This window comes from Petaurus breviceps, unplaced genomic scaffold (genome assembly GCF_028583685.1).
Source record: "Petaurus breviceps papuanus isolate PSGF00001 unplaced genomic scaffold, PetGlider_PUasm1.0 214, whole genome shotgun sequence".
Lineage (NCBI taxonomy): Eukaryota > Metazoa > Chordata > Mammalia > Diprotodontia > Petauridae > Petaurus > Petaurus breviceps.
The window spans coordinates 17,375,467-17,402,711 of record NW_027185863.1 but is presented as its reverse complement, the minus strand read 5'-3'; the positions used below and the strand labels follow the sequence as shown (position 1 = coordinate 17,402,711).

The window sequence follows — 27,245 nt, the reverse complement described above, 5'->3', positions numbered from 1 at the left end:
TCCTGCCTTGACTCTCCTCTTTTCTTTCTCTAGCCCCATCTTACAGAGGGTTAAGCCCAATTCTGTTTGAGTCATAAGTAAAGAACAGAAAATACTCTCTGAATTTTTTTTTCATATTCGATTACTATAAATGGTATACTGGTAGCAAGCACACTGCATGTGTGACAGAAACTCTCTTATTAAGAAAAATATGTCCTTTTGCCTAATGGTAAATATGAACTTTTCCTTCCAATAGAAGTTTTCACGTATTACAAAAGAGTCATGAAGTATTGTTATTATTTGTGTGGCCATTAACATTTATGACACAATTAATGCCAAAATGCCATACTATGAAGTGAATGGATTAAAATGAAATTATATGTCTAGGTTTATTTTTTAGGTCAAGCTGATGCCTCCAGCCCCCAATGATGATCTAGCAACATTGAGTGAACTAAATGATGGCAGTCTTCTTTATGAAATCCAGAAGCGCTTTGGCAACAATCAGATATATGTGAGTAGTTTTGAACTTTTCTGTTGTAATGCTTTCATCTTGTTGAATATCTTGATCTGTCCATTGCCGCATAGACTAGAAAATTTCCAAAATTCACCTTCAAAAGGTGAATACCGTTTTATAGTGATATTCTCAAAAGGCATAAATAATTGTATAATATGAATGACATTTAATTACCATAATTACATAGTGAAATTTTTGAGAACCTATGTCAGACTCTGGTGTCTGTTCTTCATTCCTGTTTGTAAAAGAGAGTTTTTGAAGACAGTGACTTTAGTAGCATTTCCTACGGAATTCCAAGGTCCAAAGTATTTCCTACCAACCCAGAACTCCATGAACAGATCTGAATCTATGTGCATTATTACAGACTTTGAGAATATTCATTAGTTCTATGGAAATTATTCTTTTTACAGTTTGAAACACTTATTTCTACAAATAATTTGTAAATGCATCCTCTTGTCTACTTTAGCTTAGGAGGTCTGGAAATTCATACTAAAGAGACTGTGTTGAATATGGATGAGATACTCTGAATTTGCTTGGAAATGGATATTTACCCTAAATTATGAAGAAATTTCATTACATTTGAGATTACAGTGACTGTACATCATTTATACACAGATATGATAACAGAAATTGTGAATAAGATTTTGATTAAAAAATACATGGAAGTTTTGATTTGTTGGTTTAAATCTTGTCATTCTCATGTGTAAATTTTTTCAGTGCTTGATAATAAATCAGACATCTGGTAAAATAACTAATTTGAGAGTGTGTGTGTGTGTGTGTGTGTATCCAGTTGTGTCTTTTGTGTCTGTGTTGGGGAGTGCATATTAAACATAGGGTAATTCAGCCAAGTATAGATCATTTCTTTAGTGAAATTAGAGGCTGCACATCTCTGAATTCCTTTTGATCACAATTCATTTTTGTTTTCCCCATTTACTAAGAAGCTTATTAGACCATTTTCATTTAAATCTCCTTGGGATTAAAAAATTATCAACTGCTGATATAGTTTAGGAAAATGACCCAGAAACCCAAATCCTAAAATCAAGTTTATGCTAGCGTAAATGTATTTAAAATTAAATAATTCTACAAAATTGAATAGAATTTGAGGTATTTGAGGCAAAGATTTGGCAAACCTAGGTATAACTTCCTGAATTTGGATTTTGTACTTTTGCCCGAAATTTTTATCTTGTTGTAGGAACATGTTGAAAATATAAGTTCTAAACTAGTATGTGTTTACCTAGTTTTAGTATTCAGCCCAATTCTCCTGTTATATTTCATAAGCCAACAAGGATTTATTAAACATCTACTATGAGCCAAGCACAATGATACAATGATTTATCTTTAGCATTCACTCACAGCTAAAAATATCCGATGACTGTTCTCATTGAGAAAGAGAATTGGGAACAGAGTGGTTTCCTCCTTTGAAATTTCCTGAATCATTCTTCAATTCATAGGGTAGAGAATCACTCAAATTAGCTGTAGAACATTTCAGCCAAAGACAGGGTTGGTATGGTTTTAAAAATCCACCATATTGATTAGATTCTTGAGAAATCTGAGCATTGGCTAGACTTTTAAGGAATTTGAGCACTTTCATGGAAGCAAGATGAATCTTTCATATGGATAGACAAGGTGCAGACACTGAAAGAGCAATTACTTAACTGGGGAGGGCTGACTGTCCCAGGTAAATGCCAGGGACCTGAGCCATGCAGGAAAGACCAGGGGCTTTTCCCTTTGGGTATCATTTTTTTTCAGTTGCATTACATTCAAGTATGAGCAATAACAGAAGGCCACCAAGGAAAAGCTCTATTGGACCTGATTAAGGAATAGTTATAAATGATTTGTACTTAGCTTTTAAATGTCAACAAAAATAGTATTTTTATTAGTCAACATCAAGGTAACATACTCCTGTCTTTTCATGGTACAGAAATAATCCTATATTGTCAAAGGGCTTTGCTAATGGAGAACAACCTTTGGATGCTCCTATCAAGCTGGAGAGGCTTCCAGGACTCACAATAGACTGTTATCTGAAGACTAGTTTCAATAAGGTCAAAGAGGCTCACCAATTTCATATGTAGAGTTCTGAATATTATACCTGTTATACTGACAAAGTTTTGATCTTTCTTTGAATCCCTGTGCTTATGAACTTTGATGGAATATGGTCAACTTGATGATACACTCTCCGGACTATCTTGTGACTTTAACTTATTTTTAAAATGAAAGTCTTGGACCAGATGGACTTTGAGTCCCTTAAAACTCTAAACTTTTGATTCCCTGGCCTTATATTAGATATTTCCTCCAAAGTAAGACATAAGCTATTTTGCACATAAATTTTATATGAAGCTTATTAGATATTGGATTGAAGGTTTTCTTTGTAGTTTGGAACCAAAAAGACCAAGATTTGGGGCTTGAAATTTAAATATGTTCTTGATCTCATTCTCTTCCTTACCTGTCCAAGAGTAGGAAGGTAGATACTTATCAAATATCTTTCCAAAAAAACAAAGCCTTCTATCCCTAAATAGTCTCTGCCTATAGCATACATATTAAGAAACTATCACATGCTCAATTATTTTTTTAAAATGATTGTAGAGGGGCGGCCAGGTGGCACAGTGAGTAAGAGCACCGACCCCAGTGTCAGGAGACCTGGGATCGGTTCTGGCCTCAGATACTTGGCACCCACACAAAATAACAGTCTGTGTAACCTTGAGCAAGTTACTTAGCCCCAATTGCTTTAAAAAAATGATTGTAGAATGGAAGGTAGGAAAGTTTCACACTATAAACAAAACAGTAAAAATGGAATTTACAGAGTACCTTTTTATCAGGGCAAAATTAAGAAACTCACAGACTCTAGACTCAATAAGGTTAGGGACAATCTCATCTAAACTTTCACCTCCCTTGGGACCTATCACACTGTTCTGCACATGGCAAAGGTGGTGTCTAATGAATGTTCAATTTTACTGGGACTAAGGCTTATTTGCATATCCTAAACCACTATTGAATATTAGAGAGTTCATTAATGTTGTTGTTATTGTTATTGTGCTTCAGTCATGTCGGACTCTTCCTAATTCCATTGGGGTTTTCTTGGCAAAGGTGCTGAAGTGTTTTGATGTTTCCTTCACCAGCTCATTTTATAGATGAGGAAACTGAGGCAAACTGCAGTGACATATATGGGTCACACAGCTAGTAAGTGTCTGAGGCTAATTTGAACTCAGGTCTTCCTGACTCCAGACCCAGTGATCTATCCACTGTATCATCTGTTCATAGGCAGTTGTCTCACTTAGCCATAAAATTCCCAGTACATACAATAGCAAATGGGCAGAAGTAAAAAAAGCCAAGTGAGAATTATTAAGAGACTTTCACCAGAATATGTCAAATACTTTAGCTTCTTGATTCCAGAAAGTCTAAAAGTTCCATTACTTCAAAGATTTTTTTCAAAAGAGAAGTAAATACTTGTTCTTCTCCCAAGCCAGGCCTGAATTATGAAAGCTTTGCTGCTTAATGTCAGTTTAAAATGCAAGAAAATTGAGAGTCCTTCCTTGTGACTTACCTATTAATCAGAAATCTAAAGTTTAATGAAATCTTTAAAAATGTCAAATCTTTCAGTCTTACATTTTAAAAAGAGAATATTTTCCAACATTGCTGTCTCACATGTGGCAAGGATCATTGTAGACAATTCTGTCTTCCTTAGGGGTATCATCATCATTGTAAATAATAACAATAATAAAACAAAAGCTTAAATTTTCTGTGATAGACCTTCTTCACAGATTTTGAGGTGGAAGGAACCTAACAAATTATCTTGTCCAACTCTTTTATTTTACAGATGAGTAAATTGTAGGCCAGAAAAGCAATCAATTTTCCCAAAGTCAATATAAAGTATTAGCAGAGATTTGACCTGAGCAGAGCTCCAAAGTCAATAATCTTTCTGTCACAGCAACCTGGAGGCCATTTCTACATAATTTGGAGAGCTCTTTCTGTGGCCTTTCTGACTTCATTTCCCCATTCTGGAATTGGTGGGGAGTCAACTACTGATGCATCTCTATTAATAATGCCTAAAATGAAGACTTTTCTTTTGTCTCTCATTTCATTTTCTTTTCTCCTTTATTGCACGTTCATCTTTCCATTTGTAGGTTAATATATGTTTTCTTCCCACAACTTACTCTTTCTTTTTTTAATTTTTTTAGTTTGCATCATTCATTTCAAGATTACTCTTTCTTTTTTTATTTTTAAAATTTTTTAGTTTACATCATTCATTTCCACAAGATTTTGAGTTACAAATTTTCTCCCCATTTTTCCCCTACCCACCACCCCAAAACAGCTATCCCACTGAATATCCCGTCCCCCACTCTGCTCTCTCCCATATCTTCTCCTATACCCCCTCTGACTTTACAGTAAGGCACGGTAGATCTCTATGCCCCAGTGCCTGTATATCTTACTTCCCAGTTACATGTAAAATAATAATAATTATGATATACATATATCTAAACATTTGATTTTAAACCTTTGAATTCCAGATTCTATCCCTACCTCCCTTGTCACCCACCCTTACTGGGAAGATAAGCAATTCAATATAGGTTGTACATATGTAGCTATGCAAAACATTTCCATAGTGGATATATTGTGGAAAACTGACTATATTTCCCTCCATCCTATCCCACCCCACTAGTTCTATTCTCTACTTTTATCCTATCCCTTTTCAAAAGTGAGTGCTTCTAACTTCCCTCCCCCACCCCAGCCTGCCCTCCCTTCTATGATCCCCTCCCTCATGCCCCTCCCCCCTACTCTCCTGTAGGGTGAGATATCCTATTTAGTGTGTATGTCATTCCCTCCATAAGCCCAATTCAATGAGAATAAGATTGACTCATTCCCTCTTACCTTCCTGTTCTTCCCCTCCATTGTAACAGTTTTCCCTTGCCTCTTCTCTATTAGATAATTTACCCCATTCTATCTCTCCCCATCTTCTCTCATTATATTCCTCTCTCACCTCTTAATTTCACCTTTTAAGTATCATCCCTTCCTATTCAACTGGTCTTGTACCCTCTGTCTATGTACACCTATACATATATATACACACAATCACAAAAGTATTCATATGCCCATATACCCTCATATATAGACATATATATGTATGTATGCATATATATATGTATATACACATTTCTATTCCTTTCAACTATTCTCATACTGAGAAAAGTTTCATAAATTAAAATTATCATTTTTCCATGTAGGAATGTAAGTAGTACAACCTTTATAAGTTACTTATGATTTCTTTTCTCTGTTTACCTTCTCATGCTTCTCTTGCTTCTTGTATCTGAATGTCAAATTTTCTAGTCAACTCTGGTTTTTTCATCAAGAATGCTTGAAAATCCTCTATTCCTTTGAATGACCATATTTTCCCCTGAAACACTATGCTCAGTTTTGCTGAGTAGGAGATTCTTGGTTTTAATCCCAGCTTCTTTGACCTCCAGAATATCATATTACAACCCCTTTGATCCCTCAGTGTAGAAGCTGCCAAATCCTGTGTTACTCTGATTGTGTTTCCACTCTATTCAAATTGTTTCTTCCTGGCTGCTTGTAATATTTTCTCCTTCATCTGGGAACACTCTGGAACCTGGCTATAATATCGCTAGGAGTTTTCTTTTAGGGATCTTTTTCAGGAGGTGATAGGTGGATTCTTTCAACCTCTATTTTGCCCTCTGGTTCTAAAACATCAGGGCCATTTTCCTTGAGAATTTCTTAAAGGATGATTTCTAGCTTCTTTTTTTGATCATGGCTTTCAGGTAGTACCATAATTTTTAAATTTTCTCTGTGGATCTATTTTCCAGGCCAGTGGTTTTTCAATCACGTTGCCTTCTATTTTTTCATTTGTTTGGATCTGTTGAATAGTATCTTTTTTGCTTTTTGCTTTTTGGAGGACAATTGGGATTAAGTGATTTGCCTAAGGTCACAGGGCTAGTAAGTGTTAAGTGTCTGAGGCCAGATTTGATCAGGTCCTCCTGACTTCAGGGCCGGTGCTCTACTCACTGTGCCACCTAGCCACCCTTGTTTAATAGTATCTTGATTTCTCATAAACTCACTAGCTTCCATTTGCTCCATTTTAATTCAGAAGGAATGATTCTCTTCAGTGAGCTTTTGAGATTCTTTTTCCATCTGGCAAATGCAGCTTTTTTTAAGGCATTCTTCTCCTCACTGGCTTTTTGAGCCTCTTTTGCCATTTGAGTTAGTCTATTTCAAGGTGTTATTCTCTTCAGTCAGGTTGTTGACTCTCATTTCATAATTTTCTTGCATCATCCTCGTTTCTTTTCCCAATTTTTCCTCCAGTACTCTTATTTGGTTTGCAAAATCCTTCTTAAGCTCCTCTTAAGCTTCCCTCACTTGCTCATGTTGCCACTCAATTACTTGACTTTTTGTCACAGTAGAACTTTGCTAACAGAGGGGAGAGCTTTGTCCCAATTGCTGGGGCTTTTTCAGCTGGTGGAGCTATTAGTTGGCATACTCTGGCACACTGGTCATGCACCCCAGGAACTCCACACCAGACAGTGATCCAGATCCAAGCAGATTAAAGCAAGAGCTACAACCCCGCAGACTGGTTTCTTGGTCCCCCTACAATCTGCAGACCAGGAGCTCTGAAGCAGCCACATGGCAATGACTGGACGGCTGCCATGCCTCTGCCACTTCTCGCCACAGGGGCAAAGGCCAGACTGTACTCCCGAAGTCCCAGATCTCAAAGTCCACACTGCACTGACCTCTCACTGTGTCCTTAGCATCTATGGGTTGATTATTCTGGAAACCACCACAGCTGCTGGTGATCTGAAGTCCCTCCAGCCAGTGGCTGGTTGTGGCCCCCATAAGGCTAAAACCTTGGGCTTGTGCGGGGCTGGGCACAGCAGTCCAGACACTGTGCTGGCCCCTTCCTGCTGGCCTGCCAGACTGCCTTCAGCGGGAGGTTAGCTTCTCTGTGTCATTTTGTGGGTTTTGTAGCTCCAAAGTTTGTTTAGATCAATTTTTCACATGTATTGGAAGTGGTGTGAGCTGGAGCCCCATGAAAGTCCTGTTTCTACTCTGCCATCTAGACTCTTTTTTAAAATAAATATTCTTGCAAATTACAGAGAGGGCACATGGTAGATTTAAGATTTACCAGGTAAGGATCTGAGAACATCCTAGAAGTGAACTATGAACCATATTTATTGATAATATCCTGTCCAAAAACAAAAATAAATTTATGGATATTGTCCTGTCTAAAAAACATTTATCATGTCAGCATAATAAAATTGGAAGTATATTTCATTTGAAGACAGAGAAACTGGGTTCAAATTCCTAGCTTTATCACTTACTATCTGGGAGACTATTTCTGGTTTATTTAATATCTCTTGAACTTGGGTTACTCAGCTGCAAAATAAAGAAGTGCCTCTAAGGTAGGAGTTCTTAACTTGGGATTCATAGTCTACCTAAGGGGTCTGTGGATAGATCTCAGTAAGTCCATGAATTTGTAAAGGGAAAAATACACCTTTATTTCATTATAATTGGTTTCCTTTGCAAACTTAAATATTTTCAATGCATAAAGCAAAATATTTAAGTTTGCAAAGAAAACCAATTATAATGAAATAAAGGTGTATTTTGATGGCTTTCTATGATTCATCAGACTCTGAAGAAGCCCATAACCCAGTAAAGGTTAAAGACTGCTGCTCCAAAGTCTCTTCTAACTCCAAATCTAAGATGTTATGGTTGTATAAAGAAGTTCTTTCATGAATGGTAGAAGGATAGCATACACCTATATAACACATAAGCATTTGTAGATTCTACTGCATACTATTGTTCTTTATCATGAAGAGGGTTGTAGGTAGGGTCAGAAGATTAGGAATTTAAATGCTGGATCTTCTGCTTAATGATTATTTGACGTTGGCCTAGTCCTTTAACATCTCTAAGATCAGTTTCCTTATCATTTTTCATGCTTTACAATCCTGTCTCAAAGTTTAAATTCATATATATGTATGTATGTATGTATATATGTGTGTGTGTTTAATGCATTTTTAAATCTTTAGTAAATCAATGCTTTGCTGAATCCATTGTATCATTGATGGAGGAAATCCTTTCACCAATGCAGATTACAATTTTCCTATGGCTTCTAACCTTATGCAGCTCTTACCTTCTATCTTACCATAACCATTCCATAGGTGAGTCACTTAGCACAACTGAGGTCTTTGTATGGCACATCATGTGTGTAGGAGTACAATCACAACATTTGTACTTGGTCTAATTTTTGGTACATGATCCATTTTTTTTTCAGTCATATATTGGTAGATATCTTTAAGGTCTCTTTACAGACAAGCTATCAATGGAGGTATATTACAGACTACTTATGTTTGGAATATGATTTTTCATTGCTCCATAGGTCACCTGCAATTTTATTCTTTTTGATATAATGACCCTCTATTATTTGTAGCCCTATGAAAATATTATATAACAATAACTTGAAACAAAACACAGCTTAAGATCTGTTAATAAATTAATCAACAAGAAGATTTCTGTTTGTTTAGCATACCTTATATTCTAGGTACTATACTAAGCATCATGGATAAAAAGACATTTTTAAAAGAATTGTATTCAAAATAAATACAAATTAATTTTAATGGGTCATAGTAACTATTTGAGAGGCAGTCAATAAAGGATTCATATAATAGGTGATAACTAAGTTGAAATTTGAGGAAAACTAGAACCATTAAAATAGCTTAATTTCCCAAATGTGATACAGCTCACTCCTATTCTGTTTTCAATCCCTAATCATTGTCCACCTGTGATGGCTGCTCAAGATATAAATGTGAATTAATGAATCAACAAGTATTTAATGTCTTGATTTTTTTCTCAGTGCTTATAAGCAGTAATCTGTCAAGAATATTTGGTTTTCATTGAAAAGGCTCTGTAATATTCCACTGCTAGCTGCAATTTACATCATGTTGTCTATAAAAAGGAACATCAGTAAAATACCACAAGTATGTTAGACCGTATCTTCCATTTGCATTTAATGCATACTAATTAGAAAATTATTTCCATTTCACATCTATTATTGAATCTTGTGTGACAGCAGAAAAAAATAGCACTGACTCAAGAAGCTATGGTCACTGCCTCATGAAAATAAAGTATTGATATCATGCTTTCGGGTAGAAAAGATTTCCATGGTCTGACATAATGGAACCCATTTATAGTTGTCTTGCTGGTGCAGGAATTATTGAGGGATTCAAAGTGATTTAAAAAATTAATAGTTTCTTGATCTTCAGTAATCACTGATAAAGAGATAAATTTCTCTAGTATTCTTAATTTGGAAACTCTGGAATGTCAGAAGTATTTCAGTCTATTTTAGATAGACTGCTTCTTCTATTAAAGGTAGAGGACCCAACAAATCATGTGGGTATATGTATGAGAGACCTCTAGGAAAAGTAAATAAGGCAATTTAACTCGAAGGTGAAATATATATTCTGGGGAGAAGTATAATGACTCACAGTCAGCATCTAAAACTTCAATTAAGCTTCATCTTTTTTGCTTAATATTGTCAATATCCTACTTTACTTTGTTAAATAGTTATACTTTGTACTGGTAGTAATAGTGATTTTAAATTTTATTGCATAATTACTCAATACACATTACTATGATATTTGAGTGGTCTATTAAAATACGTTGGAACTAAAAAATAATGTCATTCAATAGTATCCATTATTACCTACTTTTATTTTTTACAGATTTTCAGAAATACATATGCATTCTATTTTGGAGTAGTATCTTAAGGAATTTCTGTTTATACATTTTCTACATATTGAAAGCATTAAAACCAAAATAATTTAGATTACTTTCATAATATTGAATGCCTTCCTGCTTGGGAAGTATGGGTCAAGACATAGGACATAAAGGGGGCAGCTAGGTAACACAATGGATAGACCACTGACCATGGAGTCAGAAGGACCTGAGTTTAAATCCAGCTTCAGACACTTGACACTTACTAGCTGTGTGATCCTGGCAATCCCTGATTACCTCACATAAACACACACACACACACACACACACACACACACACACACACAAAGAATTTGCTTATGTTTTGTGTGAAGTTGTTACCAAAAAAAAAGTAGGATGTGGAGGAAAAAAAAATCATCCAGACTAAGAGTGTGTGGCCCAAAGTAAAGATACAAGAAAGTAAACAGTAAGATAAAGGGCATAGGATACCCAAATCCAGGGGTCTATGACAGAAATAGAAAAATAAAAGTTTAAAATTATAGACCTTTAGGATCATAGATTTTTGAGCTGAAAGGGATAGTAACCATCTATCCCAATAACCTCTCTTTGGAGCCTCTTAACTAAAACTGAGAGGTTATTTGACATGACCAAGGTCCCACAGAGAGTAGGCAGCAAAACCAAGATACAACTCTGGTTCCTCTAACTAAAAATCCAGTGTATTTTCCATCATACCATTTGCCACTGCTATATTAAAATTAGGGAGTTATCACAAAGGTAGGGTTATTAATGATGATGAGAAGATATTTTGGTTTTTCCTTCCCCTGATGTAATTATTTTGTATTACATATATGAAGATATGCCTTCTCTACATTTTACTCTACCTATAATACCCAAAGTGCACATAATCTGTGAGTGCCTGAACAGAAACTCTAATCCAAATGTTCTGACATTTAATTCCATTTCTCTTTTCACATCAGCATGTTGTGTAAATACACTGATATTTTCTTACCCAGTTTTAAACTTGGGTTCTTTTACATAGGAAACAAATGTGACAAGAACTGTATTATTTACTATATTATAAAACTATATTTACTATATTATATATTGAGATATTGACACAGAAGAAAAAATTGCTGAGGAGATAGCAAAAACTGAAAATAAAGGACAATTGTTCTTAGCGGCAATCCTAACTCTAATACTAGTTATAACCCCCAAAATAAACCTGTTGATTTTTTTTCCCCCCTAAGACTCTTTCCGAATTCAAGAAAATTTTCAATTCAACAATTTTTTTTTGTTCTTGAAGGGGTTTGGCTAGAAAGAAATGAAACAACCTTTGCTCTCAAGGAATTTAAATTCTCCTGGGGAAACAAAATGTACAAGCATAAGTATGCACAGAATGCATTTAGATTAAAGGCAGAGTAATTTTAGTGATCCAGGCAGAAGAGAACATTAAAAACTGGGCTGATAGAAAAAGCCTGGCAATGTACTATTTGCTTTGAAGGAAATTAGGCAAAGGTGAGGAGAGAGATGACTGCAGGGATGGAAAACAGTTGAGAGCAAAGATATGGAGATGGGAGATCGAATGCATTTGGGATGTGATACAGAAGAAAGTGTATTAGTTCCACAATCTGATGACCTAGATTCAAATCCCACCTCTCATAGTTCCTACCTATGTGATGTTGGACAAGTCACTTATCTTCCTTAGAGCTCAATTTCCTTATCTCTGAAATGAAAGGGTCTTATTAGACTTCCAATGAAATTCCCTTCTAGATCTGTGATCATATAAATATTTTTAGGAGCAATAATAAGAAGGTTAGTTTGCCTGGAACATAGAGAGTAATATGACATAATACTAAAACAAAAGAAAAATAAAGTCATTTTGTGAAGTATTTTAAATGTCAGACATAAAAGTTTGTATTTTATTCTAGAGGCAATAGAGTCATTAATATCCCTTGACCATAGGACAGACAAGGTCATAACAATGCATTAGTAATGCTATTTTAATGAAGAGAGAATGACTGCCTGAATAATTTATAAATTGTTATATTGTGAATTTTCAATTAGTCCATTAATTATTTTTTACATTTCCTAGAAAAAAAATCATTAAATTCTTTAAAGGCTCTACTTACTAGTTCATGATATTTAAGAGGTTATTTTTTCCTCTTCAACAGACTTATATTGGAGACATACTTCTACTTGTTAATCCTTTCAAAGAACTTCCAATTTATTCCAATATGGTGAGTATTCACTTTACACTGTGGGATATCAATCTCAATTCACTTTCCTTAAACATATCTTGAATTTTTCTACCTTTTTTTCTTAAGTGGGGACTAAGAAAAAAAAAAGTTTAGACATCATGTGTTGTTGCTGACATGACCCAGAAGTCTCAAGGAGCTTATATTCTGATTGGGGAGACAACACACAAAGTAGAGTGGTGAAGGAGGTAGGAAGAGAATCAACAGAGTAGACATTTTGTAAATATTTACTCTTGGATGAAAAAGTTTCAAGAAGTTGAGTATGTTTGTAAATGTCAAAATCCACTTAAAAGGAAAGGAAAACAAAGTGTTATTTGACATATTACAGTGTCTTTATAGAATCAATAACCAGTCAAATCAGATCTGTTCCTTTTAGGGTTATATAGAATGTGGACAAATATTAGCCCTGGCTATGAAAATAGAGAATGATTTTATTAATATTTTTGGTATTAGGTTAGTCTTCTGTGATGGCCAAATAAATGGGGGAGAAAGCACATAAAGGTCACTTTATAAAGCACAGATTATTGAGCCTTTCTTTTCCTCTATTAGACTGTTACCTCCTTGAGGATAAAGACTGTTTTTTTTTCCTTTGTATTTCAAAAACTTAGCACAGTGCCTTACACACAAACTGTCAATATATGTTTAGTCATTGTTGATGAATTAAGATATCCTTTAAAAACCCAAAACAAATGGAAGTAAGTGGATGTTTTCCTTCTGCTCTCATATTCTATTAGACAGTGAGATGACTTCTTTTAAATCTCTTAATGTTGCTATCCCTTTCTCATTGCTTAGAATAGGCCGTATCATAGAAAGGTATAGATACAAATTCTAAGACTACAAGAAAATATAACTTTAAAAAAGTAAACTCTTATTCCTTCTAAAACACATGCATCTTTGGTGGATATTTCCCTTTTTTGTGGAAACTTCCATTGTAAATTCTCTTTTTAACCTTTTCCCTCATACTCACTCAAACAAAAGTAAGGATACGTACCCAAATACAAGCTGAATGACTTCTCTGAAATTTGCGGGGAGTGTGAGGGTTGCCATAAGCATACACACCAAAAGAAAAAAAAATCTTAGTTCATACTTTAAACATAATGAAATTAATTTTACCAAATAGTTTGAATTTTGAAAAGTTGATAAAATAAGTAAAGTCTTTTAAGTTAAGTAGTTTTCATTTGTTTTTTTTTTACAATTCACTGTTTTCATTCAGTACATGTACTTTTAATTAATCTCAATGTTTTATAATCTGCCTTAAGAATTTCTCTGAACTGAGACAATTTGCATTTGACATATTTCAGAAGATTTCTCCACATTTGGTATTGAGAAGATTATTTACTTTAACATAGTAGCTCATCACGAACAGACAGTATCCATTTGGTTGCTTTGTAATTACACATAACCTAAACTGATAAAATTCTATTAAACTCATGTAGGCATGATTAGGAAGAGATTTATGGAAAAATCAGGAGCAGATTTTATGATAAGTTTGTTATCATGAAAAGGCTTGATTTATTATTGTGTCAAGTACACCATCTACTCATAAACACACACACACACACACACACACACACACACACTTCACCTTAAGAGGATATATTCTCAAACTTGTAATGAATAGAAAAGTAAAGTAATTGTATTGCCTTGTAGGCTGATACGTACTTCTAGGGCCCCCTTGTGTTTGTAATGTGTAATTTCACATTAATTGAAGTCAACCACATTTTATGAATTAGTTCAGAAAGACTTAAAATTTTTTAAAGTAGTATTAAGTGATTTCAAAATAACAGTAAAAAAGTAAAGTAAGTTTCACTGTGCTACTAAAATTAATATCATGAAATTCTAGCATATTTGCTCGAGGAATAGGTAACTCATATTATAATTGGTTCTATGTCTCACATTCCATATCGGAAACCTAATGGTAACTGTTCTTGCATAAATTGGATATTACTGATACCAGATTTTAAATAATTAATCAATCTTAAATCTATATAATGTAATTGTGTATTTTCCTTTGACAAATGAAAATTCATTATTCTGATTTAAAAGGAGAAAGACAATTAAAACTTGTGAATAAACTTAGAAGAGTCTAACATAATCCTATAGTTTTTCTACTATGTCTATCTAGTGCATAGCCTCTAGTATGCATACATTTAGAGTGAATGTCAATGGTAACCATTTCTCTTTGGATCAGTAGACTTGAGGGTCTTCCTCTCCCTGCTTGATTTTTTTTTCTTTTTCTAATTAAAGGGGCCATCTCTTGACCATTTTCTCAAAGAGGACCCATTCACTAAATGGGCATTACCTCACTCTAAAGTGAGTAGCTGAAAAGGCCTTAGCCTAAGAGGGCCAGGGTCCTCCACTGCATCTTGGGTCATCTCCAGTCAGCCTGATGACTATCAGGTCACTAGATCCAGATGATTCTGGAAGAGAAGTGAGGTTGGTGACCTTGCACAGCTCTCCCTCACTCAAATCAAAGTCAACTGCAAATCATGTCATCATTTCCATGATGCCCTGGTCCTCTTAGAAAATGAAGGACAAATACAATACATTTATAACTTCTCTGGCTCCAAAAATAGAGTTATAGAATTAGTCATATTTTATAAACATATTATAATTTATTATTTAATTGTTTATGCATCTATATTCTATTTACCAATACACATATTCATATATATCAATTAAGAAAATTCAACTTTAATACTGGATTTTTTACTATGAATGTTTAATATATTCTAATAGTAAGTATACATTTGCAAATGTTATAGTTACAAAATTACTACAGTAGAATTATCCACAATATAAGAAGCATTGGTAGCTTAAACAATAGAGGATCATCCTTGCAGTTAGGAAGAAATGGATTCAAGTCCTGCCCCTTAATACATTTAACTGTGTGACCCTAAGCAAGTAACACCTAGAAGAGCTTTTACAAATGAATTCAAGATGGAGATATTATCTCTACTTTGGCAGACTCAAAATTAGGATGTTCGTTTATTAAACCCACATTGAGTATGAAATGTGCCATGATCTTTAAAAGGGTCAGAGTAGAATAAATAGAAAATTAGCCTCAGAGTCAGGAAGATCTGATTCAAATCCTGCTTCTGACTCACAGATACCATGTGATTCTGATCAAATCACTTACCTTAAGACTGTACTTTGCAGAGGAAGTACGAACTAATTGGTGGGAGGAGTTTGCTGGTTCAGGAACTTGATATACTAATGACATTACAAGTCTGATTTGTTTTTGCCAGTTCTGTTTTCATTATAAGTAGAGTTCCCTCTCAATGCCATGTATTTTTTCAGGTCATGCAGCTTTACTTGAGCAACACTGGAAGGCTTTGCTCCTCTTTGCCCCCGCATATTTTTTCCTGCGCTGAGAAAGCTTACCACATGCTTTTCCAGGAGCAGAGGCCTCAATGCTTCATCCTCAGGTAAGTTTATCATTGAGTAATACACCATCTAATACTTACTTTTTCCTACAAAGAACTTGGTATCTTCATTTTTTATGATTTTGTTTTCATTTGCCTCATCAACAATTGATGTTGAAATACAACCGTATAATGAATATATTATATTTCCATCAACTACTCCTCATTTACAATACTCGAAATATCCTGAAGACCAAAACTGTATCAACATTAACAAAATGCAATAGAAACATTTCTTTTTCCAGATTTAAAGTTTAATCTCAGAATCCTTTTGCATCAAGTTCCAGGAAACTAAAATCATTTGATCAATCAATAAATGAATGAATAATTCAATAAGTTAATTAATCTAAATTGTATAAAATAAACTTTAAGAGTTAAAATGACACATATAGTTTGGACTTTCACAAACATAGTTTAATTTAATTAATGTTTTTATATACTTTAGACTCTTTAGTCAAAAATCGAAATGTATCTCTTTAGAAATTGATCAGTTTTGGTAGTCTGAGCATTTATACTCTCATGCATAGTGGTGATTAATTTGAATAAAGTATTTTTATACTCTATTTATGTTATAAAAGCATTTCATTTAAGCCACACATTATTGTAACTTTAGTATGTTCTTGTTCAATCATAGAATGCATATCTGGAAGAGATTTTTAATAATATTTGTTCTAACCTTCTCATTTTACATATAAGGATCCTGAGCCTCAATGAGGTGACTTGTCCAAACTTACATATTAATTAAGTAGCAAAACTAGAAGTGAAACTCAGATACTTTTCTTCGAAATCTAATGTTCTTGCCACTACAAAGTGCTAATGAGCTCATTTAAGCACATTACATTAATTTCTTATGGTATTTAGCTATATATATGTACGTATATATATCATCAAATTTCTATATTTCAAAACTTTGGGAAAAAGCCTAGGATCATGGCATTTTATTTTTTAAGCAATTAGGGTTAAGTAACTTTCTCAAGGTTACACGGCCGGTTAGTTTTTGTGTGGGTTTTGAGTATCTGAGGCCAGAACTGATCCCGGGTCTCCCAATGCAGGGGCCGGCGCTCTTACTCACTGCACCACCTGGCCGCCCCTATAGCATTTTAAATATCTAATTCAAGATGGTTGGCATATTTTAATAGTAAAATGAGCTCTGAGATGTATCTAGTGGTATGATATAGGGAAAAGAATATTATATTTGGGCCAGAATACCTGGATATGTACCTTGCTCTGCCACTGACTACCACTTTGATCTTGAGGAAATCATTTTATTTCACTTTATTCCTTCTGTAAAATGGAGATAATATTTATTCTACTTCTCACACAAGTTGGTTCTAAGAATCAAATGAGATATTGTTTGTAAAATGCTATCTAAATGTAAGCTATTGCAATTATTTTAGATGTTATATATTACATGTATTGTTATTACAATAGCTAACAATTATATAGCAATTTAGTGTTTGCAAAGTGCTTTACAAACACTATCTCAGTTTATTCTCACAAAATCCTGGGTCATTAGTGCTATTATTATCCTCATTTTTATAAGAGAGGAAACCAAGGCAAATAGAGGTTAAGTGACTTGCCCAGCATCACATAGCTAGGAAGTGCCTAAAGTCAAATTTGAACTCAAGTCTTCTTGACTCCAGACTTGGTACTCTATCGATTGCATCAGGACTTATACATGTTATCCTTCCTACCCAATATAAATATTTATGGCCTTCAGTTATTCATGGCAATTTTAATTCAGGTTAAAAACTAAGGAGGTACAATGGATAGAATGCTGTATTTGGAATGAGGAGGGCCAATGTCCAAATCTTTCCTCTAAGACTTACAAGATATTAGTGTTTTGCCAAGTTGCCAGGTACCAACAAGTGCCAAGATGACTCTTAGCAATTAATAAAACCTCTCGGTGTTTTAGGTGATCTGTATTGGTGAAAAAAGTTCCAACACCAGGAGTTCTCCATACTTACAAAATTATTAATACTTTGAATATAAAGCCTAAAGTTCAACATGATGTAATCTTCAAACCACACTGTAAAATACAGAAAGTTATCTGGATAAAATCTAAGACATTTTCATAATTCTTTTACTTTTATTCTCATTATTAATTTTACTTTTATTCACATTAATCAATTCACATAAAATTTAATTTTATTCACATTAATATAATCAAGATGGTTGAATAACTTACAATTAAATCAACAAGCATTTTCAATCGAGCCATTAACCCAAGTTCTTTATAGATATTATCTTTGATCTTCACAGCAACCTGAGGTATAGATGCTATGATTATCCCCACATTATTTTTAAAAAATGAGTCAGATAAAGATTAAGTGACTTGCCCAAGGTCACACAACTAGTATATGTTTGAGGTTTTATTTTAATTCAAGTTCATCAGACTTCAAGTCCACATTGCAATAGTCTTCTGTTGCTCAGACCCAAACCCAGGTCAAGAATTTGCATAGCTTAAATAAGGAAGGGGGGGGGGGCAGTGATCAGACTTGACTATGGATCAAACCACTTTAGGAGCAATGAAAACTTAAAGGTGCTCATACTGAGTTGTCTCTCACTCTACCATTAAGTAAAAAGTCAATAAATGGTCTGGAATAATTGTCAAATAAAAAAGTCTCTGCATAAAAAGCTATTATGATGACAGGGACACTCAAGACACAAACCTAAGAGGGCAGAGTGACTCCCAAACCTCTACAAACAAAACCTAAAATAAAAACAAGAAAATTTAAAACTCAAAATCTTATGGAAGTGAATGTTGAAAACTAAAAATAAATAAATTAATTTATTTAAAAAGATTGAATGGCAAAAATAAAATTAAAATATTAATAAAAGTCAATTCAAAATCCTGAAAGAGATACAGCAAATGTTTTAAAAAGAGGCAAAATGGTTTTATAAATGAAGTGAGACCGCTAGTAGGAAAAAAAAAAGGCAAAGATATGAGAGCAACAGGAGAGAGATTTCAAAAGCAAATTAACAACTTATACAAAATTTTACCCAACCAACAAACTCCCTAAAAACTAGAATTTATGAAATAGAAACCAATTACTAGACAAGACATACATGTGGTCATTATTTAGTGATATCTGACTGTGACCTTGGGGACCACATTATCCATGGGATTTTCTTGGCAAAGATCCTAGAGTGGTTCACCATTTCTTTATCCAGTGGATTAAGTCCAAAAGAGGTTAAGCAAATTGCCAAGGGTCACACAGCTTGTAAGTGTATATAAGATCATATTTGAATTCAGGTCTCCCTTCAAGTCCAGCCCTCTACCCACTAAACCATCTAGATGCCACAAAGAAATATCTAAACAATATTAGAAGACTAGAAGAATTAGAAGAAAATATAAGGTATTTCATAGCAAAAGCAACTGATCAGGAAAAATGGATCAATCCAGGAGAAAAAAAAAAAAGAAAAATCCTTGGACTACCTTAAAGCTATGATTTACCAAAAAAGAAAAAAAGTTTAGACATCATGTTTCAATAAATCTTAAAAGAAAACTGCCCAGATCTTTTAGAACCAGAGGGCAAAGTGGAAATTGGATCCATCATTCACTTTTTGAAATCAACTACAAAATGGGAAATTGGGAGGTGGGGAAGCCAAGATGGTGGAGTAGTGAAAGCACTGCAGCCTAGCTCTCCCAATGTTCCCTGACAGACAACTTGAAAATAATGCCTCAAATTGAATTCTGAAATGGCACAGTCAATAAAAGATCAAGATGAGATATTTTTAGGAGGCAAGAAGGAGAGGTCTGTGATACTGGGGTGGGGGTTGGCCCAGAATACATGTGGCAGCAACACCCATTGTGAGTTTAGAGGCAGCTGCGAAACTAGAAGCAACAGCTTTAAGAGCTATTAAACCAGAGATAGTAAGGAGATTGGACAACTTGTCAGAAAGAGATTACAGGGGGCCTCTGTGCTTACACTGGGTGCAGAGCAGGGCACTGTTGGAAGTCTATTACCGTGTTTCCCCGATAATAAGACCTATCCCGAAAATAAGCCCTCCCCTTACTATGTAAGTTTCCTCTAAAATAAGCCCTCCCCTGAAAATAAGCCCTATTGAGATTGCTGCTGTAGTGAAGGTGATCCCCTGCGCTACACGCTACATTATGGTACCCTCTGTATGCACCGTCCCCCCTCCCCCGTGAAACGCAGGCCGTGCTCCGAGCTGCATCCAATCAGAGCTGCAGCAGTGAGTCATCCTGTTCTTCCCCAGTGATTTGCTTGCTGGTGCCATTGAGAGCAGTGCCATGGAGGAGAGCTGAGGCAGGACAACATAAGCCCTCCCCTGAAAATAAGCCCTCTGGTGTTTTTCTTTCCAAAAAAAATAATAAGACAGTGTCTTATTATCAGGGAAACACAGTACGTATACGCAGTTCCAGGTCACAGTTACAGGGCAAGGAGCAATGGTTGAAGTTGCAGTGGAGCAGGGGACCCTTGTCTAGGTTCAAGGGCACAAAGGAGTGCTTGCAGCTGCACAGAAGAAGGGAACTTTCCTGGGTAAGGACTAGAGCACAAACTAAGAGAGTAGTGACCACATTTCTCCTCAGATCATACCATCTTAGAAGTATTGAAAACTTGCAGACCCCCAGAAATGCCCGTGAAAATGCCAGGGCAAAAAAAAAAAACCTGAAGCTTGAACAGTGAGCAGAATCCAACTTTAACACAAAGTTTAAACTTAAGAAACAGGCTCACAAAACAATCAAACAAAACAAAAAAGAACATGACTATATAAAACTACAAGAGTGACAAGGAAGATTCAGGCACAAACTCAGAAGCACAATGTGAAAGCAGCTACAAACAGAGAGCTTGGAATATGATATTCAGGTAAGCAAAGGAGCTAGGATTACAACCAGGAAAACTGAATATAATTAATTCTTCAGGGGAAAAATGATATTTAATGAAACAAAAGACTTTTAAGTATTTTTGATGAAAAGACTAGGGATGAATAAAAAAAATGACATTCAAACACATGACTCAAGAGAAATATAAAAAGTCTCTTTCCGATAATATTAAGAAAGAAGAGGTCTCATTTTACAAATCAGGCTTTCATGGATCGTTTTTAAAGTGCTTCCTCCAGCCAGTAAATGGAATGATCTTTCTCAAATACAAGTTTTAGGTAAAGAAAGCCGTATGTAAATACTGAAATCTCTGAAGAATCATGGGTTCCTAATTTAATGTTCTTATAGCTCTGTTTTTAATAATAACTTCATAATGTTTGAACTGGTTTTCACCTCATGAACTAGTTACTGGAAAACCAAATTTAGGAGACTTTTAGGCTTCATTAAAATTGTACTGAGTCTTGTCACTGGGAGATTTTAACAGCATCAAGTAGGAAATTTCTACGAGAGACTTGCAACCAAAGAATCAGATCTACCAGGAAGAACACCTCTGCAAAACTGCCCTGAGAATGAAGACTATTCCAGAATTTTCAAGAAAAATGCTTTGAAGGATCAGACAGCTACAGGGTAGAGTTGGATCTCAAATGGGAATATACTGATTAAATGGACATTTAGAGTTGGTTAGCAGGAACAAGGAGCTTTTATATTATTTAATATTGATGATCATTTTTTATTATTCTTGCTTTGATGTTTACTGCTGTTTATTTTTGCCTGCATGAGGGATCTGCTCAAATTCCTCTTATTTATTGTTTGGAGATTATGACCATCCCTCCACATTCTTCCTCCATGATGATTATTAGCTAAAATCTGTCTTCTTTCAACATTAACCTCACTGCCCAAAACCTAAATCCAGGAATAGTAATTTTAAAGGAAGACTATTTAACATTTCTTAGGTAGAAACCAATGTGGAGTTTGAGGTCTCCAAAGTGATTTAGTTATTTGTCTCCCTTAGGTAACTATGTAACAGAGATTTCTCTGATGCTGTTTTTTTTTAATTATCTTGGAAATATAGGACTCTCAGCTCTCAATCAGTCCGTTGTGAACCCTCTAAATATAGTTTAATTCTTTAACCTGATTCAGTATGCTTATAGAGTCTGACTTCTAGCTTGTGTGATGAAAACATTTTCTTATTTATTAATATTATTTGAACCTAATTTTATGTGGCTAGAAATTATCTAACTCATAGGTCAAACTGACCTCAGAGACTCTTCAGGGAAGCCAGAATACTTGTTTTGCATCCACCCACCCACCCAGGACTCATTTTTACCCAAAATGCTTGTGTTTTGGATTCTCCACTGACTTCTATTTTAATGTAGCCCAAATTTTATTGATTATTTATATTAACCTGTCTATATACATCTCAAGCAACCTTACCTGGAAATCACCTTTTCTTGGAAACCACCCAACTAGCTTTGGCCACCCAACTGCTTGCCTTCTCCCTTTCTTTAAACTCTATGATGTAAAAGTCATACAGATTGAAAATGGAGCCACCCCCTTTTCTGGCTCTCTCTCCTCATGACTTAATAAAATTATTTCTAAAGCTTAAAAAAAATGAAAACTCTAAGGAATATTATAGCTGAAATCCAGAGCTCCTATTTTAAAGAAAAGATAACTTCATTTAGAAGTAAAGAATTCAATTACTGATGAGCCAGAATTAAAACCACATATGATATAGCAATCGCCAGTATAAAGGAATAAAGAGCTTGGAATACAATGTTAAGAAGGAAAAGGATATAGCTTACAGCCAAGAAAAACGTAAGCAACAAAACTAAACATAATCATATAGAGGGGAAAATTAGCTGAATAAAAGAGAGGACTTCCAAGAATTCCCGATAAAAAGAGCTGAGCTATGCAGAAGCTTTGAAGTTCAAACACAAGATTTAAGAGTGACATAAGGTAAGCAAGAACAAACCAATGGTCAAGCACTTAACATGGGTATACCACTTACATTCTAATATGGGGAGATAATACATGTGTTCTCTCTGAATTATATAATCATCAAGAATTATAGAGGGAATCTAATGAGACAGAGGTGATTTTGTTATATGTTGATAATCTTTAAAGAAGAATGGAAAGGGAGAAGGGAAGAGGAAATCAAGTGAAGGTAGAAGAAAAAGAGAGAAAACTATGGGAAAATTATTTCATATATATGCTATATGTAAATAGAAGTCAATACAAATCATAAAGAAGTGACTGACAGAGAAAATAAAACATCCTCATAAAAATGAATACACAGTTACATTTTACTCAATAGGGAATTATCAGAGAAAGGAGGGGAAAAAAGAAGGGGGAATTAGAAAGACAGTAGTTTAAGGAAGATATTAGCTGTCATAATTAAGGATATACAAAAATTCATATGGCTCTTTTTTGTAATGAAAAAGAATTAGAATCTGAGAGGGTATAATAAATTTGAGAATGACTGAAAATGTTATAATATATAAATATGATGAAATATTATTTTGTTATAAGAAATAGTGAAGGGAGTAGTTTCAGAGTGTAGTGCCAATACAATATTCACAGCACCAGATGATGACTGTAAATATGCCTGCATAGCTCTCATAGGTCTCAATCACAAATCATATACAAGACTCTCTACATAGAAGACAGAAGCAAAACATTTATTTGGACACCAGAAAACCAAATCTCAACAGGAAGAAACTGAATCCATCATAGCAACATAGAAGTTAATATACCACAATGGATCAGGGAGCCACACCATCTTTTAGCTTTTGCACAAACAAACACTTAAAAGCCTAGCTCTCTCCCTGGGTATGTCCTCTCTCTCACCATCAAGCTGCTCTGACTCCCAGCTTCCTGTGGGCTCTACTCCACTCTACAATAAGATCCTCCCACCACAGGCTTCATGTGATTATATTCAACCTATTAGGGGGCAGGAAAGATTTTTAAATTGTATTAGGCTTATTAAGGGTGGGGGAGATCTTCAAATTACCATTACCATTACCCAGAGCAACCCAAGGAGACTTGTATGAACTGATGAAACATGAATGGAGCAAGGAAAACAATTTGTCCAATAACAACAATATTGCAAAGACAAACAACTTTTAAAGATTTAGGGACTCTGATCAGCACAATGCCTATTCAAGTTTTTAGAATACTAATGAAGAAATATGCTACACTCACCTTTTAATAGAGAGGTGAAAGACCCCAAATTCAGAGTGAGACATGACCAAAATATAAATTTATTTTTGCTTGACTGTACATGTTTCTGATAGAGATTTTGTTTTTTTTTTCTTTTATTTGCAGGTGAAGGTACAGGAAAGAATGTAGATTTTTGATGAGTAAAAAAAAATGAGTTGATTAAAAACTTAAAACAATTAAAAGACTGAATTTTTTAAAAATAAAAAGGAATAAGGACAATGACTCACCTTGATCACAATCAAAATTTTGTTGCCTGACATTTCATATTTTAGAGTGTTGTTGTCTTTGCTTTTGTTGCCAGTTTTTCCGGTCAAGACCAACACTTTGTGATCTCTTTCGTGGTTTTATTGGCAATGATACAGGAATGGTTTGCCATTTCCTTCTAGTATTTTAAAGAAAAGGAAACTAAGGCAAAGAGGGTTAATGAATTGCCAAAGGTCACATAGCTAGTAACTGTCCAAGTACCGATTTTAAAGCAAGCCTGACTCCAAGTCTGGTGCTCTATCTACTGTGCCACCTAACTGAGAGTTTAGATTACTCATTCATAAAACTTTGAACTTTTGATAGCACTAATATTTCATATTAATGTTCATGTGGTATTCTCCATTAAATTGTGACCTCCTTGAGAATAGGGATTCTCTTTTGACTCTCTTTGTATCCCCATAACTTAGCATAGTGCTTAGAATGTAGTAGGTACTTTATAAATGCATACTGACTGGTGCATTGGCATCACATGAAATCAGAGTGGGATTTCCTCCCACTTACAAAAAGTCCGACTCCTATATTAGAAGATTCTTCTAGATTTATAGCTGAAATATTAATCACCTTATAACCTGATAATAGCAGTCTCTGAATTTAAGTATACTCATCCTAAGACCATCTCCAAGTACATACTCAAACTGTGTTCAGCTTGGTAAGATCTGCTGGAGCTTTTGCTTAACAAGCTCAACTTTTCAGGATCCAGATGTCTCTAGGCTTCTGGCCAAGAACAGGCATTAAAAGTAGATTGTTTAATGGAATGCTTTATGTACAGTTATAATTTACAACTTGAGAGATTGCATAGGAACCACCTGTTTTCTCAAACCTATCCTTATCAAACCTGAAGAGAATGATATAAAACAGTATGCATTGAGGAAAATGGTGACATTAAAGTTGCACTTCATGAGCAACTCATTGGCTACAGCATGTGTCCAATAAAGAGATCATTAAATGGTAGCCTGCTAATTTGGATAGCCTACTGATAACCATTGTAAGTGCTTTTTTGCAGTGAAATTTTAAGCATCAAATTAAGGCTGGGGAACTGTTGGACTCCCAGGATATTGTTATTAGAAACTTCTCTAACAATAAAACACCTTTAAGTACTTGTTGGGAATAAAAAGTCTAGTGACTTATATCCTTTATAATCCTTATTAAAGGATTTGTTCTGTGAAGTCTGGATTCAGACAAAGGGCTACACTTGAGGATCTAGAGCACCACATGTGGCCTCAAGGCCACATGTTCCCCACGCCTGGCTCTTTTCAGTCTGTGTCACATTTAGGCCATGAGTCAGAAAAAAAGAATTTTTACTTGCCTGAGAGTGACACAAACCAAAATTTCAAATGTATTTACAGTTTTAATAGGAAGTTTTGGTTTGCAGGACAGTGAAAACGTCAGACTGTCTCAAAATTGTCCCATATTCACTCGTGGTATTAAAGCAGAATGAATCAGAATTTTTCAACTTCATCTAAGTCCTGCCTAGCTTGGCTTCCTCTTGTCAGAAATACAAAGTTAAGGATGATATATAATACCATTTCAATGCTATGAAGATTTAATTAAATGCTGAATATTTCCAGCTAACTGGGTTCCCAAAAGTGAACCTTATGTATTATCTCTATGACACCCTTGAGAGAGCTATTTCTTCTCCTCATAAGGCACAGAATTCAATTCAACATTCATATATTATCCAGATATTCTGTACAAAGCACTATGTAGGGCCTTGGGGGATATAAAGATAAATAAAGCATAATCTCTGTCTCCATGGACTTCATAGTTTAGTATAAAATAAAATGCATGAATTCTATATTTTTTGTTCTTGTCTCAAACTTAAAACTGATAATTGCTAATAGATGGATAATCAGCAAAACATGGAGTAAATCTTCAAATATACTTCCCAGGCAAACAATAAGGAAAATAGCATGTTATAAGTATTTTAAAAAAATCAAAGTTAGGGTGATATTTTTATTCTGTGTCCCAAAGAGCAATGGAGGAAAAAAAAACCTGGAAAAATCTTAAATGCTTAATGTTTGGGTGACTGTTGAAAAAATAAGGTTATATTAACTTAATGTAATGTTTAGTCCCCTCAAAAAATATCCTCCACTCATGAGAGGATAGTAGAAAGAAGGGAAGGAGGTACTGAATAAGAAGACATTTTTTTTTATTCAGCCAGAGATCAAAGGAGAGAGTAAAAGAGAGAAAGAGAAACACAGAAAAAGAGACATATACAGAGAAATAGAGACAAAGAAAGAGAGACAGAGACAGATTGAGGCAGACAGAAGAGAATGAATGTAAATGTGTAGGTTCAGAGAAAAAAGTGGAGGATAGCAGTCTTTTTCCTACTGGAACACCTAAAAGTATAGGTGCAAAGTTTAGTTAAGTTTATTAAGGCCAAAGAGAATTGTTAATTTGCATGTGTCTGTTTCATCCTTTCTTACAAATAGGGCCATTTCCCCTTTCCTTTGCCTAGTGTAGGACAGGGAGGCGATTAAGATCCTGAAGAAGCAATTCAAAACCATTCACACCTGTCAGATAGGAAAATATTGAGTGGTTTAGGTGTTGATGAGCAAATATTGAGACCAAAAAGGTATCTAGAACTTCATTCTAACGATCTATCACTACTTTGAAAAATAAATCTCTCCCTTTTATTTTACTGGTATAAGAAACTTCCACTGAAGAAACTCCTTCAACTGGTACATATCAGTAGCTACTCTACAATTCATCATTTTAAAGAGTTGCCTGGGACTCTGGGAGATTAAGTGTATTGCATGGGTCTCGCAGCCAGTCAATGAGGGTGTATGTGAGGATATGTGAGGATAATTGGACCCAAGTCTTCCAGATTCCAAGGTTGACTTTCTTATCAAAAATGTCATAATGTCTTTTTAAGGGAAAATTTATGCATTATAAGTGGTTAAATTTTTTCTGATAATCTGTTTCATGGAGCTTCAAGAAAAGGCAAGTAGTGAAAGAACAAGAAGAAAATTAAGAGCAAGAAGAGGAAGATGAGGAAGATGGAGGAGGAGGAGGAGGAGGAG

General features: G+C 34.8%; 1 protein-coding gene across 1 annotated transcript in view; it reads left to right on the top strand.

Moving 5' to 3' along the window:
• Window positions 1-27,245, top strand: part of MYO16 (myosin XVI) — an 871,975-nt gene that overhangs the window by 405,744 nt on the left and 438,986 nt on the right. Inside the window, exons 11-13 of the mRNA XM_069094125.1 lie at window positions 380-490; window positions 12,382-12,447; window positions 15,766-15,893. Coding sequence (XP_068950226.1) covers window positions 380-490; window positions 12,382-12,447; window positions 15,766-15,893 — 305 coding nt within the window. The remainder of the gene's footprint in view (window positions 1-379; window positions 491-12,381; window positions 12,448-15,765; window positions 15,894-27,245) is intronic.